This window comes from Hippichthys cyanospilos, chromosome 15 (genome assembly GCF_059441005.1).
Source record: "Hippichthys cyanospilos isolate Australia breed blue-spotted pipefish chromosome 15, RoL_Hcya_1.0, whole genome shotgun sequence".
NCBI classification, from domain to species: domain Eukaryota; kingdom Metazoa; phylum Chordata; class Actinopteri; order Syngnathiformes; family Syngnathidae; genus Hippichthys; species Hippichthys cyanospilos.
Window position 1 is genome coordinate 9,669,807 of NC_142383.1, and position 18,294 is coordinate 9,688,100.

General features: G+C 37.6%; 1 protein-coding gene across 2 annotated transcripts in view; it reads left to right on the top strand.

The window, feature by feature from the left end:
* Window positions 1–18,294, top strand: part of cntfr (ciliary neurotrophic factor receptor) — a 197,841-nt gene that overhangs the window by 149,718 nt on the left and 29,829 nt on the right. For both annotated transcript variants that reach the window (XM_088434167.1, XM_088434166.1), the window contains 2 exons: window positions 15,218–15,335; window positions 16,003–16,169. In XM_088434167.1, the coding sequence (XP_088290293.1) occupies window positions 15,218–15,335; window positions 16,003–16,169 (285 nt within the window). The remainder of the gene's footprint in view (window positions 1–15,217; window positions 15,336–16,002; window positions 16,170–18,294) is intronic.

Genomic DNA, 18,294 nt, shown 5'->3' on the forward strand with positions numbered 1-18,294 from the left:
AACCATTATGAGTGATGCCCAAAAGACACTCCAGAGAGCTTTCTAGTTTTCCAGCCTCGTGATTGTATTGAGACTTAGAATGTCCTCATTCTCACTCTTCTGTTTCCTCTCAGGTAGCTGGCGATGGGCTCTCTGTGTGCACGTGTGAGTGCGTGTGTGCGTGTGCATGTGTGTGCGTGCCGGTGTGTGTCTGGTATCCTCAGTGGCTCACCCACTCAGCAGTAAATTCTGTTATCCTAGGGGGTCCGGCTGTGCGAGGATTACACTGGCATCCCACTCAGATTTTAATGCGCAAACAAACACAGGTGCACAACACACACACACACACATGCATTCTTACTCACTGGCACGCAGTGCACCAACTTGGCTTGGAGATGGCTCCACTTTTCAATTTTCAGCCCAATTACATTTCACTGTTACCTATTCTAAAGAGAGAGCGCAATTTTCCTTGAGGACAGGTCCCTCTCTCACTCTCACTCTCTCATTCTCAATTGATAGCCCTGCTCAACTTTAATAACACTTCAAAACTTTATGGTTTACTCTAAATTAGGGCTGGCGACATGGGTAAAAAAATATGCCAACAATAAAGTATACATTAAACCTGTTTTAACATAAACTTAACATTCATAGCTTGTGCTTAGCTATTCATGCATAAGGCTTAAATGCCACTATTAAGTAGTTGACAAATAATTGGAAGGAATTCAGTTTATTGCTCACCCCTACTGCGAATGAAAGAGGCGGATCTAAAAACATGAACATTAGTGGACCATCACCATTAAGCAAATTGTGTGTATAGAGTTTTTTTTTTTTTTTTTTAAGTTAATGAAATCGAAATACTAGAAATGTGCTGACTAACCACACACTTCTATGCACCTCATTGAAACTTAAACTTTAAAGTTTAAACTTTAAAGTCTCTTCCCAGTCATGCAGCTATGATAATAAAATTGTAGTCATAATTTGAGTTTAACAAATTAATCTCAAAATTCCTATTCAAATTTGAGCTTGACAGTCATTAGGTTGAAATACTTTGGCCTACAGAGCAAACAGTGTTAGCCCAAGTCTGTGGTTGCCATTGTAAATTAAAAATTCTTGTTTTTTAGCCGCTATATGTATGTTTATAAAGAGAAAAATACAGCTTTGTTTATATTAAATCTTGCATTTAATTATGACACGTTGCAACTTTTGCAAAAAATATCTTTTTTTAAGATCCTTTTGGCATAATATTACTTTTATGCACTGCATTGTATGATATTTAGATTCTGTTCAAATTCTGCTCTGAACACCCCTTGTCAGAACAGTACACTTTACAATTGCAGCAATCTTAAAATAGCTCCAATCAAACACATACATAAGCAAGCATGCAGATACGTGCACACACACCTTCACATAATAGCAATGAAGGAGAGCATATAAAGTGAACAAACAGCCATGTAATGTGGTGGTTCCTTGTCATTGACACTGCCCTTTGGAATGTGACCGGGTGCGGTGGGGTGGGATGGGGTGTTGGGGTAAGGGGGTTGCATTAGAACACTGAATCGGGGTGTGTGTGTGTGTGTGTGTGTGTGTGTGCGTGTTTGTGTGTGTGCATTTGTGTGTTTGCGTGCATGCGAGTGTGTTTGGACCATCCTGTCAAATTAGCCTAATGAATAGCATTACTGTGAATGACAGCAAGGAGAGCGAACAATGGCTGTCATTTAGCCCCCTTTTTCTCTTCCTTGCTCTTTGCTTCTAATCTCATGCCCCCCCCCCCACACACACACACACGCATACAGAGCCTGCTATTCCATGCTTAGCACCCCCTCCAGTCTAGCAGCATTGATCAAATGTAATGATGTATTACCATCCTGAAGCCAAGCTGTTCCAATAAAGCTGTCTGTAATTAAATAATGATAGGTGGTTGGTCATTATCTATAATTTTAACACTTCATGTTCCCAACAGCACACCAACAAACACATACACACTAGAGCAGTAACATGATGAACTTTGAATAAATAAACAAAAAAATAAATACATTGACTAAGGTTTCTCCTGTTTAAGATTAAACATTTATTTGGGATGGGAAAAAGTTGACCAAAACAGGTGAAATACTTTTAAAAAAGCTCTGCCACAACCATGTTTGTGCCACCATTTTCTCCACGGATCTTCCCTTACATCCACTGTTGCAATGGTGGCAAAGAAAAAAAAATGCACACCCCAGAAAACAGGGAATCACAAGTTTGGGATCACTTCTGATTGTAAAAAGAGTGACAAAAATATGTTCAATTATTTTAAAAACAAAAAGACATACGACAGCAGTATTTTAGAAAAATAAACGTACAGAAAGATTTTCCGATGATATCCTGTTGCACCACCCAGTGGTCAAATGTCTTTTGTGATTTGTGTGCTTAAAGCACATTTTTTATTAGCCTGAAATTAGTACTTTGCAGGTTTTCATAACAGAATATTAACACATAGAGCTAAACAAAATAGGGGGAAGAATTACCCAAAAAGCACTGTATTATGCAAGAATATAACCTGTCACTTCAGACAATCTATAAGTGGCTCGGTTCTAGGTGCTCACATTTTAACCAAAGAGGGGCAGTCAAGCAGAAAACATGTCAAGTCTGCTCATCACTAAGAAGAAGACAAAAACTAAACAGTAAGTTTTTGGCCGTTTAGTAGCTAACAGGCAGCTCCACTAGCAGACCAATCCGAATTGCTATTGCTAACCGGTTAGCATAGGCAAGTTTTGTCTGTATACACCGTATTCATTCATATGTGTCTAAGATAATAAATGAGTAGTTATTTGCACTCCAATTCACATTCAATCTTGGATTATACAAAAAAATGTAACACACATTCAACCTTAGTAGATTATTTAAAAACTAAGGTTTTGGGAGGATCAATTCTTCGATTAGTCAATATTATAATCGATAGGATAATCGATTTTTAAAAGATTCAATGGTGTCCACCCTAATATTAATAGTGTAGGTGAACTATTTTTGTATGGAAAAAAAACGGATTTCAGTGTGAAGCGGGATCGGGCCATTAATTTTTCTTCATGACTTAGGTCTTGATCCAAACCACTTCTAGTTCAGAAACATGACCATCACTGCTGATGTTCTCAAGATTTAAACATTTGAGGTGCGATCAGCCGCAGGCTGTAATTTAGAACCTCTGTCTGTCTTACCTTTAGCCACCAAGGGTGCCGATTCCGCTTTTCATTATCCCAAATATACGTGTATGGAAAGGTTTCAGCCTGTGTGAAACAAGCCTTTGTGCCCTCCCCTGTAATGTGACACATTTCATAACGCCGTAAAGTGAACATGGTGTATGTAAAAAGACAAGCACATAGTGCTCCTGCACAAAGCAGCTGGCTGAATTCACAATGATGGCCTCAAGCTTAACAGGCTAGACACTTTGGATTCCGCGCTTTCTCTCAGCTCTCGCTGTCTGTCTCGCTTCGGATGTGACAGTCAAATTTAAGGGAGTCAGCTGTTTGGACTCTAGGGATTCAGTTGCTACCTGCGTGTCTCATCTATCTCCCCTCTGAGAAGTAGCGGTTAGGCGCATGGACGATTGACAGTTTGACGTCTGAGATTGGTCCATCCCAGCTAGGCTGTCACTCTTTTCACTGTCATGGACACGACGGCTAAACAACACTAGCCTTAGCAGTGACAAGACCCCAGGCTAATGTGCTGGCAAAGGGTTGTGCTTCAAACTTAATAAAAAGCATCTCACATGGTTAGAATTTATACCAATCAATTTCAATTTCAAACTAGAAAATGATGAGTACTGCCAAGTAAGACCAACAGGATCGTTTCATGAAATAACACTTTGGGACTCCTTTGGTGTGTACTTATTTTCCAACCATTCAGATAGAGAATACTTCTAACTGTCAAAATAGAATAAAATAGAATAGAATGTTTTTATTGTCGTTGTACACAGGTACGTATACAACAAAATCGGGACCACTTCTCAGATTGGTGCATATTAATAATATGAATAAAGAGAAAAAATAAAATTTAAATAAAGAATAAATAGAATAGAAATTATAGTTTTATAGGAGTACAATTGTTATTTTCAATGTGTTTTTTTTTTGTATTTAGGGCATTAATAGTTCTGGGGAAAAAGCTATGTTGGGTCAGTTTGTCTGGCTTTTTTGAGTCCCATATCACCAATCAATGGTTTCAAGGCATGATGAGCAGGATGAGACGTCATATGTGCATTTACTGTATTTGATGAGAGTTGGCATGAGTTGAGCCAAACTGTGGAGTAAAAGAATATAGAGTAATTTTAGAGCTGCCCCGACTGAAACAAGACTAGACTACGACTAGAGACTAGACTAGACTAAGAGATTATAACTCTTGTAATTTAGCTAATTTAAAAAATCTAACACTTTAACTGTGACTAAAATTGAGAATTAGAACAATCGGGACACAATTATATAATGGGGCAAAATGTAGGAATGAATGCAATGTACATATTCTTAGCATCCTGTTATGAATTTCCCCACCTAATAACATAGTAAGCACATCATATCATATCTGTGATTTAATTCTGGAAGACTAATGGGAAATAAATGATCTTTTTCAGTTTGATGAATGCTGATGACCATTTTTAAGGCTCTCCAAGATTGTTTCAATTTTGACACTATCCAGTCACTTTAATAGTGCTGTGTTACTCACAAAAACAATTAATACTCAATCAATCCCTGTGCTGAGGCCGCATAGAACCATTTGATTCTACAGGAACAAATTGTCATTTTTCCTCGGGTTCAAGGAAGCATCAAACAATAAAAATAAAATAAAGCAAACTTCTGAGGATATTTTTCCTCAGTACTTTTTTTTTGTCATGAATTATGTCAGGCCTTTTATTGTGGCAGCCACACAGCAACAACAAAAGCCAGAAATAAAGTGTGGAAAAAGGTCCAGACAAGTGCGACTGTAGGCTTGAAAAGTTCAAATCCACTTTTTGTTAAGAAGATTACTTTTAAATGAACAAATCATTCACGAGTGGCAATAAGTTTTCTCCCGACTCACTTGGCAATCCTCACTGTGCTGTCAAGATAAATAATAACACAAATATGGTAAGAATGAAGTCACAACAAAAGAATGCATGGCCTCTTAAGCTTCTAGATTCAGTGCCACTACGTATTCCCTGCTGCAGTCTGAGGCCAGTTGAGGATACAGTCGGCCCCCGGCTTACGAGCACCCTGATTTACGAACAATTCGCCTTACGAGCGTGGATCAGGGAGAATTTTGTCCTCCGCTTACGAACAAACCTCTCGCCTTACGAGCAATTCGACATGCCGGCCATTGTGTAAATAGATATGTTCTCGTCTAATTGCATCAGTTAAATCAACAGTAGCGACAACATTAATCATCAGTAGATGCTTGGGGCAGTAACGCGAACGCTATTGCTCTTACAACGTCACACTGACTGTCTCACTCACGGTGTCTAAATATATTACCATTTAAGTGTAGTGTTTGTACAGCTAAAGGGAAAAACAGCTGACATGAAATTAAATGTGCCGATTGCAGGACAAAGAATTGTCATTGGTTTAAATGTGTGTTTTTTTTAAATTAATTGTCAATACATTCCAACCGTTTAAAAAAAAAAGTGCGAATAATTATCAGTCAGTCACGGAGATGCGAATATGCTATTGGTCGATTAAGGTCACCCGGTCTCACTCACGGAGATGCTATTGGCCGGCGTTACACGTCAATCACAGAAATGCCGATATGCTATTGGCCGAACGCCTTTATCTAGCTTGATGGGACAGGATGGAAGTAAGGAGAGAAAATTAGTGAAAAACGGAATGTTGTGAAGACTTTGCAAACTTTATCTGTTAGACATAGCTTCTAAAATTACTAGCAGCGGTAAAGAAAGAAATAAGAGGATGATGTTTTAGTATCTGCGTGATTTGCACCCTGACTGAAAGAGTTACTGTAACACTGTAAGAGCAATAGCATTTCTATCGCCGTGTTGACTTAGAGCGTAGGGCTCTGTCCCCCTCTGCTTACACCCAGCTCAAGTCTCGTCTTTTTAAAGGTAAAAGTTATTTATCCATTGTAATTATTATGTAATGTAAGTGTACAGCAGATTATGTCACTCGATTTTAATATATGTATACAGTGTGTCGTTTTTACCTAAGGCTTCGGTGCGCGTTGCACGCATTCACGAATTAACATGGGTTTGGATTGCCCGCTATACGAGCAATTCGAGATACGAGCGTAGCCGCTGAACGGATTAAGTTCGTAACCCGGGTGCCCACTGTATTTTGGAGATCAAATGAAAGGTTTAGCGCAGTGGAATTTAAAGTTGACAGCTTAACATCCTGGCTCTATACATTGGATTCAAATTTCACTCCGTACCCACCATTACTATGATGTAAAGTGGCCAGTGAGTCGTCTGCCTACACCTCAAGTCAGTCAAGATGGTCCACAGTTTCCGTCACCTCTGTTTACTCACAAATCAACTTAGTGTGAAATCCGGTCCTGTTTATTTGAACATAAAATTGATATACTCAACCTAAGTTATCTACTGTGTCCTATTTATTTGAACATAAAGTTGATATACTCACTGGAAGTTATCGACAGTAATAGGAGAGCATCAAATTGTTTTGCTAATCACTACATGTGGCTGTCACAGATAGATGAACAAATATATATATTTGTTAATTAATGAATAGTAGTATTCATACAAATAGAGTTGAAAACGTACTGTATCTTATATCTATGACGCACCTGAATTTCTCCTATGCTACACCACCCTGGTAGTCCACACGTGCCAATGCATCAGATTAAATGTGATGTCGATTGCCTTTGCAAAATACAGTAGCGGGTGAGGGTTACATGGAAAACGGGACGGATCGGGGCTCTCGAGGACCGGACTTAGGCACCCCTGCTCTACAGTGACAGAATATTTTGCATTTTCACTTGTCTTTCAAGGCCGATAGACTGTTGTGTGCTTTGTCTATGTAAACATGGGTGGCGTCATAAGAAAGATTGAGTTCCATTTTTGACTTTGAATTACAAGTAATATCTGTGTTTTATGTATGGCAACGATGCCATCCAATGGTCACAGTTATCACTACAGTGCTCAATTGGCTTAATGTTAGCTAAGTAATAGTCAAGGGTGTCAGCCACTCTCCATAAAAAATGTATTTGATGAGAATTTATCATTTTTATTCCTATCGTAGAAGATGAGAATTCTCGTCCATGGAACTGAAATCCCTAACCTGCGATTTTACCTGTTTTTTGGAGTGTCTTTTTACGTTGTCACCACTGCAACACTGTGGTCCATGTCGGAAACGCTGGCACAAACATGGTTGCGATGGAACTACAAGGGGGATATTTTAGTCATCCTATTTTTAAAGTTGACTACCCGACTTGGTACACTTTTTTTTTTCTCAACCTTAGGCTTTAGTGCATAAATGTACACTGAATATGATTACACCCTATAAAAATGAAAACTCAAACCAAAACAAAATACACATATGTGGGTACTTAGTGGACAGGAAACAAGCACTATGTGGTCTTCTCATAGCATCAACAACATTTGCTAAATGCCTATCGCGTGAGTAGAGAAATCAATTGAAGTGTCCAAAACGATTTAGTTGGAAACACTTGCGATGAGTTTGTGTTTGCGTGTGTGGCCTCCGAATTTTTATTTCCTGTGGAACATAAGCTGTTATATCTGAGCTTTGAGTAAGATTTGTGATGTCAGGTGGCTAAGTGAGCGTGAGTGTTTGGGTAGGAGTGCAAGAGGCGCTGCGGGGTAAAATCAGAATCGAGGTATACTGGTGTCTGACCTCAGGAGCTTGCTGATGCAAACCTCCACATCTCCTTTAAAGTATACCTCCTTTCAGTTTTTAGCAGTGTATTACACCATAGAGCACACAGTATGTTTTCTTCAATAGTGCATTCATTCTTCAATAATGAAACTGTGTGCTCAGTAATCCATCACAATGTAACTGTGCAATTGAGATTAAATCTTCCCTTTTTCACATGACTTATTCTTCACCTTTGTCTCCCAGTGTCTCACTTATCATCCCCTGATGCTTTTGTGAGGTATTCACCCTTTGATTCAATCATCTCTCACACAAGTGTTCCCAATTGCCTCAAAGACATTCCGCAAATGTCTGGGCATCGTTGTTTTGTGTAGTGTGTGTGTATGTGTGAATAAGCGTGCGTCCCTTGTCAGCTATCCCTCATTTTAAGGTTCAGAGCTGGGAAAAATGGAGAGGATAGGAGCATAGAGAGTTGAAGGCCAAAAAGAGTGCGGCCACTGTGCTTATGCATACATTAACGTTCTTAGCATGATGGCTAAGGACATGTAAGGGGTTTCTAAGGAGACAAAAAAGTGCAGCCACTGCTAGAGTCAATGCCGCTTGCCTTTGGCTGAGAGACGGAGTCTGTACAGACCGTTCCTCTGCACATTCGCACCTACGGGCAATTTGGTTTCTTGTGAAAGGATCAGTTGCATGTTTTGAGTCCGTAAATAAGAACCACTTGGAGGGAAATCCTACATACAGGACACTGAATAGAACAAGTGAGGTTCAAACAAAGGCCGTTCTTGCTTTGACGCAACAGTGCCGACCACTGTTGCACCTTATACAAAATTGATGCCAATGGAGATAAATAGATTTTAGAGTTTAAGGTTGAAGGCAATCTGTGTTTATGAAATAAATAAGCAGTAAATACTAAGCCAAATACAAGCATGTTGTATTAAAGAGCTGAAGACTTTGAGATACACTGTTACAGAATGATACTTATTCATACTGTTTACTGAACACTTATTTAATGTGTATTTTTTACTTTTATTTACACTGGTAAGCTAATAAAGAAAAGTTTCACATTTGTAATGCTAACCTGAGAGGGCAACCTTCTTAAATAATCATACCCTGAGGAAACACAGGAATGGGTGTATGTTCAACCTTTCTCGGGTTCTGTTTCACTTAACAGCACTTTCATAATATGTATCACTTAAAGAGGAAAGCATGAAACAGTACTTAAATAAACAGTCATTTGATACTTATTGAAGTACGCTGAAGTCTCATAAGATTTGCCGGCGTCTTTTCTGACATCATGCATTGTGGTGCTTCAATTCTCTGCCGTTCATACTTCAAGTATTTGAATTTAAAGCTCCCACTTTAGATCATCCTCAGTATGTAAACTCAATTTGTTGCATTAAAATAGCAAGATTTTTGTCCCCTGTGTGTGTTTTCTTTTCCCCTTTTTTTCACGTTTTAATTATCTTGCATAACCACAAAATATAGCTGGATCTAATGAATCTCCAGGGGAGGGATGAAAATATTTCACTACAATTATATTACCTTTTGTCACGCCAGCTGGTCTGGACCGAAAGGCACCACTGAGTCTCAGTATTTCTTTTTATGATGTTTTTGTTTGTTTTTGTTTTTTTTTTTAATATCATTGTTCCTCCGATGACACATGACTTAGCTAATCTAAAATGTAGTGGGCCTTGCATTGGTGTTGGATTAGAATCAAACAGACTCAAAGCCATCTGTCTAAATGAGTTTTGTCCCTCAGCAGCTTAAACTCTAAAAGGACACAGCTCTTACAATTGGCAATTCTAATATAAATCATTTCATATTTGGATGGATGAAGGTTTGGCATGACCGCTGGTTTGTTATACTAATGAATAGCATATTTAACTGGGCTGTATTAGTTAAGCTGATTTTGTTTAGTATGATGAGATCCAAACTTTTCGATGGGAAATTTTGTGAGTGCTGAAAGGATAGCCTAACTATTTATAAGTCACAAATAAGTGTTTTGTTAAAATGAGGAAAATGGCATGGTGCCTATACGTACCTGTCCTTACTTCAAGATGTTGGTACTATGTCAGTATGGGATGCTCTCTTGGACCAGTTTTACTATAAAAAAATAAAAATGGCAAATTAGAAGAATAGAAATGTGTCATTAACTTGAAGTTTTAAGGAAAATGCAAAATTGGAACAAGAAGGTCTTTGTTAGTTTTTGGTGAGCAAATTTTGTCTATTAAAAGTACTAGTGGAAACAGTACTTGATAATGGTGATCCCCTCAAGTGTTGGGTGCACAAACTGCAAATTCTGCTTAATATGCAAGATTTTTTTTTAAATAAACGGGTTTTTTTTCAGCCATTGGTCAAAATGTTCAGTGGCATGATGGCATCATACCTTAACTGACCTACAGTATATACTGTATGAATATATGACCTTGTGTTTGAAAAATAAAAGTCCCAAAAAATGGAAGCATCAACGGTTAAAGCTTGAAATGTAAAGGCCCAATTTGTCTTTCTTCTTGAAAGAAACAAACAGCTTGCTTGCTATTTGAAGTAAAAAAGAAGGGGTATTGATCTACAACAAGATCCTATTAAGAATTTAATGAAAATAAGTATCCAAAGTAGATTACAACTTTAAAAGCCTTCTATTGGATTTTGAATTGAGGTCAGATATAGTGTTCAGCAGTGTTCTGAATGCCTTACACAGTCGCTCGAGAACGCGCTTCTTGTCTCATTGTGTCCGTCGCTCGCTCCATCTTCTTATTCAAAAGCATACTCGCACGTCAACCCGATCGATTTGAATCTGAAACGAGTGGCTATTTCACAAAGTGCCATTTCATGCTGACTTTTGAATGAGGCAGAGCAGCGCTCGAAGGACCTCTCGCGAATTATCGAGAGGCAGGTGTGTGTCGCATGCGGCATGAGGCTAACGTAGGGCGTATTTTGCAGTATGTTCTAGGCTGATGAAATAAATTTGGAGTGGTGTTTGGCATACTAAAGACAGAGGTTTTATTTCACTTTTTCCATTTAATTATTATCATGGACTATAAATTACATTGGAGCCTTTGCAATTTCACATGTTTAGGTGAGATGCAATTAATTTGGTGTCTCGCTAGGAGACCAAATAAATAGGTGTAGTGGACACAAATAAGAAGGATTTGTCTCAGGAGGACACTTTGGCCAGGGCGTTTCTGTGGGTTGGCCAGGTTCATGCATGCATGTGTGCATCATTCTTTATCCTGCAATTTATAGCCAGGGTTTTATGAAATAAATAATAAATTGTAATTCACGTTTAACACCTGTTAAAGGGAAAGTGAATGCAACATTCATCATTAAAATAATATATTCTATGTGCCTGCTCTATTCTAAACTCGGTGTTCCAATTTTAGTTACATTTGCTGAATATGAATTAATCAGCATTTATCCATCTCAGGGTATGGCTATTTGGCAGTCGACTTAAAATTAGCATCACAGTTGCTTAAACCTAATCACAGCTAACTTGTTTTCTGAGTTTGATCATGTGATGTTCTTAAGTTGAACCATGATTAGTTGTTGCCCAATGTCATGTCATTAAGTGTGATGAATTTGGACGTTGTCATTTTTGGGTGGATGGATTACAGAAATTGAAAATCTGTCCATTCATCCATCTAATTTCTTAACCACTCATCATCACACGCATTGTGGGTTGAAAATGTGCAACTTTATCCAACTTTGCACAAATGTTAATACTTTTTTGTGCACTAGCCCTCAAGGCAAACACATTGTTTTGTTTTTTTTGCAAACCCATTTTTTAAAATCAACAAATTATTTGAAATATAATTTAACATAAAAGCATCCAACCGTCCTTGGTTTTTTTTGTGTATATTGTTCAAATGCCTGGTGAATATCGCTGCGGTCTTTAATTGTTGCCTTTAAATATATGACTCGTCCAAGTTCTTAATAAGGTGGCCAGATTGATTTTGGCTCTTTCTGCAAAGCCTACATGGGAATACCTGCAGGTGCGAATCTATGTGGGTTTGCGTTTGTCTGCCCTGCTGATCAATTACGTGTGTGTATGTGTAAGTCTTTGTTTGACTGAAGCTCTCAGATGAGGGACAAATTGATCAAGATGGCCCCAATTAGTCTTTGTGATTAATTGAGTGTGATTAGATGTCCTCTCTGACACTTCATTGTTGATGCTATTGACAGCTTAATTAGTTGCCATGGTGACCGCTTAAGCACAGCAAACTGGGTGCGACAGGTAAATTACCTTAATAGAAATTACTGGTACACCCGAACACAATCAGTTGTGTATTGTTTCGAAACTTTAAGTTGAAGTTTAGGATTTCGTCTTGTGATAGTGCATGCTTGATGTTATAAACAATGCTTTGCCAGTGTAAATACAGATTACAGAAAAATAATGGCAGGTTTTTTTTTTTAAATTGAAATGTGGAATATTTTAAAAATAGGTTGACTAAAAGTATCCGTCCCAAAGCTCTGCAGGAACCATGTTTGTAACTCCGTTTTTGTAGATGAAAATATCTTACAGGTGAACAAAGTGGCGGAGAGGGAGAAAGAATCTCCGAAATAACAGGGATTTCACAAATTGAAGAAAAAGTCATATTCACTTATATTGCAATGTGGAAAAGGCATACCACAGCCGTACTTGTAGGATAAAAAAAAAAAAAGACGGAAAGACCGTCTTGACTCTTGACATTAGGCTGTATTTATGTCTACTTCCACCACCTAATGGATACATTACTAATGCCATGCTTAAAAACACTAACTGATTTATTTTGGCAGGCTTTCATTAAAGACAATAACAGCAAGGTCCCAAAATAAAGTAAAAAAAAACAAAAAACAAAACAAACAAAAGCACTGAAGCTGTATCATCTAAGTATTAGATGATAAACCACAAGTAATCCACAGTATGTCACTTTTAGGTGGTCAAACCTTAACCAGTAGGAGGCAGTCACACTCAAAACATTCCCAGTCTGCTCATCAAGGTAAATAAAAGAAGGCAAAGAAGAACAGGAAGTTGTTGACCTCATAGTAGCTAACAGCCAGCGCCACTCTTAAATGTACTCATGAAATATTGTTGAAGCATCTTCTGTAAGTGACTTTAAGGACACTATTGTTTGTAATATAACATTATGTATGTGTAAACTAAATTGTAGTTTGTGTTTGTTGACCTTAAATTGTAATTGCTAGTGCGCTAATGCTAATTGCGATCGATACCAGTTAGGCAAATTTTGTTGGTGTCTAGAAATTCCAATCTATAGAAGATAAATGCATAGTTACACCTACGCTCATCAGCTCACATTAAACTTTAGTAGAATTTGAAAAAAAAAATAGACTTTAATTAGACTTTAACCCTTTACTGGGCACAGCAGCCACTTTTGGTCAACAGTCTAAACAGGCAAAATGGCTGAAAGCATCTGTAACAGCCATTGCTTGAATAATAATGTACCCCTAAATTTATCAAAAATCCTGAAAAATCCTTTAAAAATAGAAAAAATGTGTGTATAATAAAGGCAGTTTTGCCTGTTTACACTATTGGCCGAAAGCGGCTGCTGTACCCAGGGAAGGGTTAAAAGTTCAATAATGACAACCCTGTAGCCACACAAAATAGAGAAGCACAATAAAAATGGTTTGCAAAAAAAAAAAAAAAAACATTATTATAGCCATCTATTACCTTGGATAAATGAGGAATAAAGTCTAGGTCGCAGAATTAGGCCTTCAATATTCAATGTGTCTGCTTTTTGTTAGTCTGTTCCTCCAGGGCATTGTCTTTTTTTCTTTTCTTTGTTTACTATGATCAGCAATTTGTGTAACTTTGAGCTGCCTCAAATCAAATTTAACACTTCTGGATAACTTGAAAACCAAATTCAGCTCTGCAATAAATGTGCTTAATTCATGATTAATGTTGATGATGAACAATGTCGAACTTTCTTTTTGTTTTCTATAATATTACTTGAAGTATAATAGTCCTTATACTAAATTATCTTTTCTTCTGAACATTGCTAAGCACCTTATCATCTGACCACACCTTTGAAGTATCTGTTTTGGAAAAATAAAAATAAAACATTTGAGCTCCCCCTTGTGCACCACGGGGGAGAAAAATGTTCTTCCACACAATGATTTATGCAATTTTTTCTATGCCTTGCATTCCATGAACAAATAATGTAGTTTTTAAAGAGAAATGAATGCCCACTCACTTTTACCTTTGTTATGTAACTGGATATAATGAAGAATGAAATGCTTCTATCAGCATTGGACTTATCACTACTATATGGCTAAACACCCGTTGGCTCCGTATTTGGTATGGATGCGCAAGCTATTTTTGTCTGCTAAAAACGCAGACCCAAAGAATCCGCCTTGGCAAAAATTACCTAAATAGAGATGAATAAACAAACAAACAAAGAAAAATATGCTAAGATTTTACACCATTGTCGAACTGGATCCCCTTAAACTATGCGTGTGTTCATAATGTATTCGCCAGTATGCGTAATCTATAATATTAATAAGTTGATAATAGCCCTATATCATCCATATAGAGCAACGTACTGTACTGATTGAGACTAATGAAGCAGTGAGTGTGAAATGGATTATACGGCACTTAAAACAGATGAGACGTTTTGTGGATCAATTTATAGCTGCAAATAATTATCATCTTTCTCCCTTTAAACATCTCTGCTCTTCAGGGCCAGCACTGTATTTTATATGTAGTGGAAATAACTCTGGGAAAAAGGGCAAAGAGCCGCAGGGAGGAAGAGGGAGTGGTAGACAAGTGTGTGCTTCACTTGCTGAGAAGAAAAGAGCCTAATCTCAAGGGAGGCCAGAGTTGGCATAACATCGCTTCTTCTGGACAACCTCCTTCATTCATCTGTTACGCTCCCACCGCAGTTTTATTCACATTCAATATTGCCTCCCAACTCTCATTCGCAACTTTTAAAATGTTTACACCACCACTTTTCATTACTCTGTCAACATGGCCATCCTCCTCCATGGCTTCATCTGTAAGAGTAATAGTGACTGTTTGAAGCGATTTGATATGCACGTACAGGTATTGTTAAAGTAATCAAAGTTTATATTTGATAATACATTGATTCATATTCAATTTGGTTTACTCTTAATCTGAAAATAAAACATATACTGTTCCTGCCATGGTATTGAAAAGAAAAAGAGAGTCACTGTTGTGGAGCATACAAGATAGGAATGGTCGATGGCACGGCCGTTCCAACAACTGTTGTACTATATTTGTTATATTGGATATAAAATCATTTGGAGATTTCTGATCTACATTTTTGTGGAGGGGATGTTTATTGATAATGTTCTCAAGCAGAAATAAATAACTGTGAGTAAATGATATTGACTGTTGAGCATCCTTGTCTTCGCTGCAGTCATATGTGATTAATAATAATGATATCTGAGTCAAATAATCACTGTCTTTGTCTTTTGCCTTGCAGTTTCCCCTCGGGAGCCAATAGTCTCCTGTAGATCCAACACTTATCCTAAAGGCTTCTACTGCAGCTGGCACCAGCAGCATTCAACCTACATTCCCACTACATTTGAAGTGGATGTTCAGTAAGTGTTTTTTTTTTTTGCTTGTTTTTATTCATGGACATATAAGTGCCAATGATTATTTCATTCGATAGCAACATTATAATTTAAAGTAAATAAAATTCAATTGAAATCATGGATTTTTTTTCTCGCCCTACTTGCTTATTAGAGTACACGACAGAAAAAAGAAAAATGTCATGCCAATCGTAGCAACAAATTTTATTGCTCTGCATTACAATAAAACATGCCCGAAACATGGTGTAATTTTAATTCTTTATCTGATATTTGAATACCAACAATGTGTGATAGCTCCAGCCCTACTGCCCATGCTATCATTTTTACAATATGCTTCTTAGTTGGAAGAGACCAAAGGAATCCAACTGCCACCTCTTCTTTTTCATTTTCATCCTCTCCCATCTCAAAGCACAGCAGGTGCCCCTTATTAATATTGCCTTTATGACTCAATTAAAATGATAATAAGGAGTTGACTGATAGAAAGATAATAAGAGATGTCTTTTGGTCAGTATCTTCATCCTTCAGGCAGGGTTTTTTTTTTTTCTCTTCAAGGGGGTTCGATGGGGAGGAGGGTAACCTTGCTGCAATCAGAATATTTGTTTGAAGTTCTTTGCTTTTTGCAGATTTAAAACAAAGTCTTGGTTCTCATTTCTTTCCACCCTTTTTCTTTCTCCAGACATAACCAGCGTTCACTAGAGGTGCAAAAAGATTCCATCCATAAGAATCGCTGCCATGTACGTTTTCCGGAGGTCTTCTCCATCTTTCCGTACAAAGTCAACGTGACTGCAATCAGCGCCTTGGGGAAAGCCTGGAGCACAATCTCTTTTGAGGAGTCCAGTATAGGTAAAGTCAATATCCCAAGTAAACTTGTTTTCAGTTTGGTTCTTTTTATATTCTGATTCACAAGTTTTATTCTGTGTTTATTTCTCATCTGACATTTTTTTTAAAATTTTGGGCCTCACTTTGCTGTTTATCTCAGTGAAGTAGCACGTGAAGGTATTCATGAGCCATTTATGCTTGGTTTCCAATTTGGCACAGCCTTAGGATTTTTCCCACAAAGATTTGGCAAAGAACAAAAGGACTGAAATACAGAGTGGCATCTCATTGAAGAATCCAACCTCTTCCCCGATGCTAAAGCAGTTGCTTGACCACAGATGATTGATTTTATTCACTCCCCCAGGAGTTTTGTTGCATACGCATCAATGATCAGTGCCAGCAAGACAAAGAAAATAGAAAATAATTGGCCAAATAAATGTCACCAAACTGGAAAGGGAATGTGGGGTTGTTGTATTTTTCCTTGAATGTCAGCATAGTCCATTTATGAGAAACTCACTTACGCCCATTCCATTACATGATATCTTCTGAAACATTTTTTCCTTTTTCTTTTTTTTTTTTTTTTTTTTTGCGGCTAGCCTTTTTTTTCTCTTAATTTAGGCACTATATAATATTAAATGTACATGATCTCTTGTGGTTAAATGGGTTTTACCAATATGGCATAGGTGATTTAAACCCCAGTTCCATTAATTGCTCATTGGTCTTCCCCTTCCTGCTCTCGCTCTGCGGACCATGCTCCATTTAATCCACTGTCTCCACCATGTGACAGCGATCTATTTTCTTGCTGCCGTCAGCCTTCTCTTCAATAAAATTTCTCCCTACTGTGTCCAACAGACTTATGCCAAGATTTTATTGGGCTAATTTAATTGGCAGGCATTGATGACATCGTGGTTTCCTCGCCCAACTTCTCTGTAGGCCCCATCGGCTCAATTCTCACTTATTGGCAGTGTGTGAATGTGAATAGTTGCTCTTTGCCCTGTGATTGATTAGTGACATGTCCGGGATATAGTCTGCCTTTTGTTCACATAGGCTCCATTAAAACCCTGAACAGGGTAAGTGGAATAGAAAATAGATAGATGGGTAATTTAGGTAGATATGCAAATAAATTAGAGCAAAATGCAAACTACAGCAAGGGTAGTTTGTACCTACAAGTCCCGCTGCATAATTGCTGTGCAGCTTTATCTCCATTAGACTGTGGGGCTAAATGATTTAACTGCGCGACAAGCAATGTTTCAACTTGAAGTTGGCTGTTCTAATTAATCTTACACATATTCCTTTTCTCTTTCCATCCTCTATTAACACACTACACCCGCAGTTATGTTGATGTTTTGTTTGCAGCGATGAGTGAATTTCAGTCAAAGGATTGTTGCACTTCATTTATTAGAAGGCAACGTACATATATATTTTGTGTCAGACAGAATCCTCATATCTCCAAAATTGTCACTTTTGGAGAAACTCCAAAAATGGCAAATGTGTTCAACCGTTAGCATTAGGGGTCTTGACTAAGTTTTTGCAATGGTTGAATGGATGCAACCAACCGTTTTCTTTGGTGCAGAAAAATGCAAACGCATCGTATTGGACACTGCAATTTTTCTAGGTTAAATTTTCTTATTAATATCAGTAAAGATTGGTGTATTTTAAGCTAAACAGTATTGACTTGTAAATGACTGACTCTCAACAAAGTTCTTTGTTTAAGCCCACAGGATGAAACTTTACTGAAGAGAAAATGCTTAAAGTGCTTCACTGAGCTAAAATATCTTCTCAACACAAGCTAATGATTTTTTTTTTAAAATCTATTTTATTTAGTTGCACCATTGTCCAATAAGGGTGTGTGGACACTTTCGAGCCCTCATTAGTGGTTCATTGTGAAAGTTCACATATGATTTTAATTGCTTTAGATTGATCTGTAATTTGTAAAGCCAACACCAACCTATCATTACATTTAATAAAATGTGACCTATGAATGATCACTAAATACTGTTTTTAATATGCAGTATGACATTGATGTGCTTATTTCATACTCATACAAACGTCACAGTCTTGCACAATGCCTGAAGCTGTCCATTTTTAGATCAATTACAAAAGTTACACAAAGGTTAAGTCTAAAAAAATGACACTTTCACTTTATAATGCT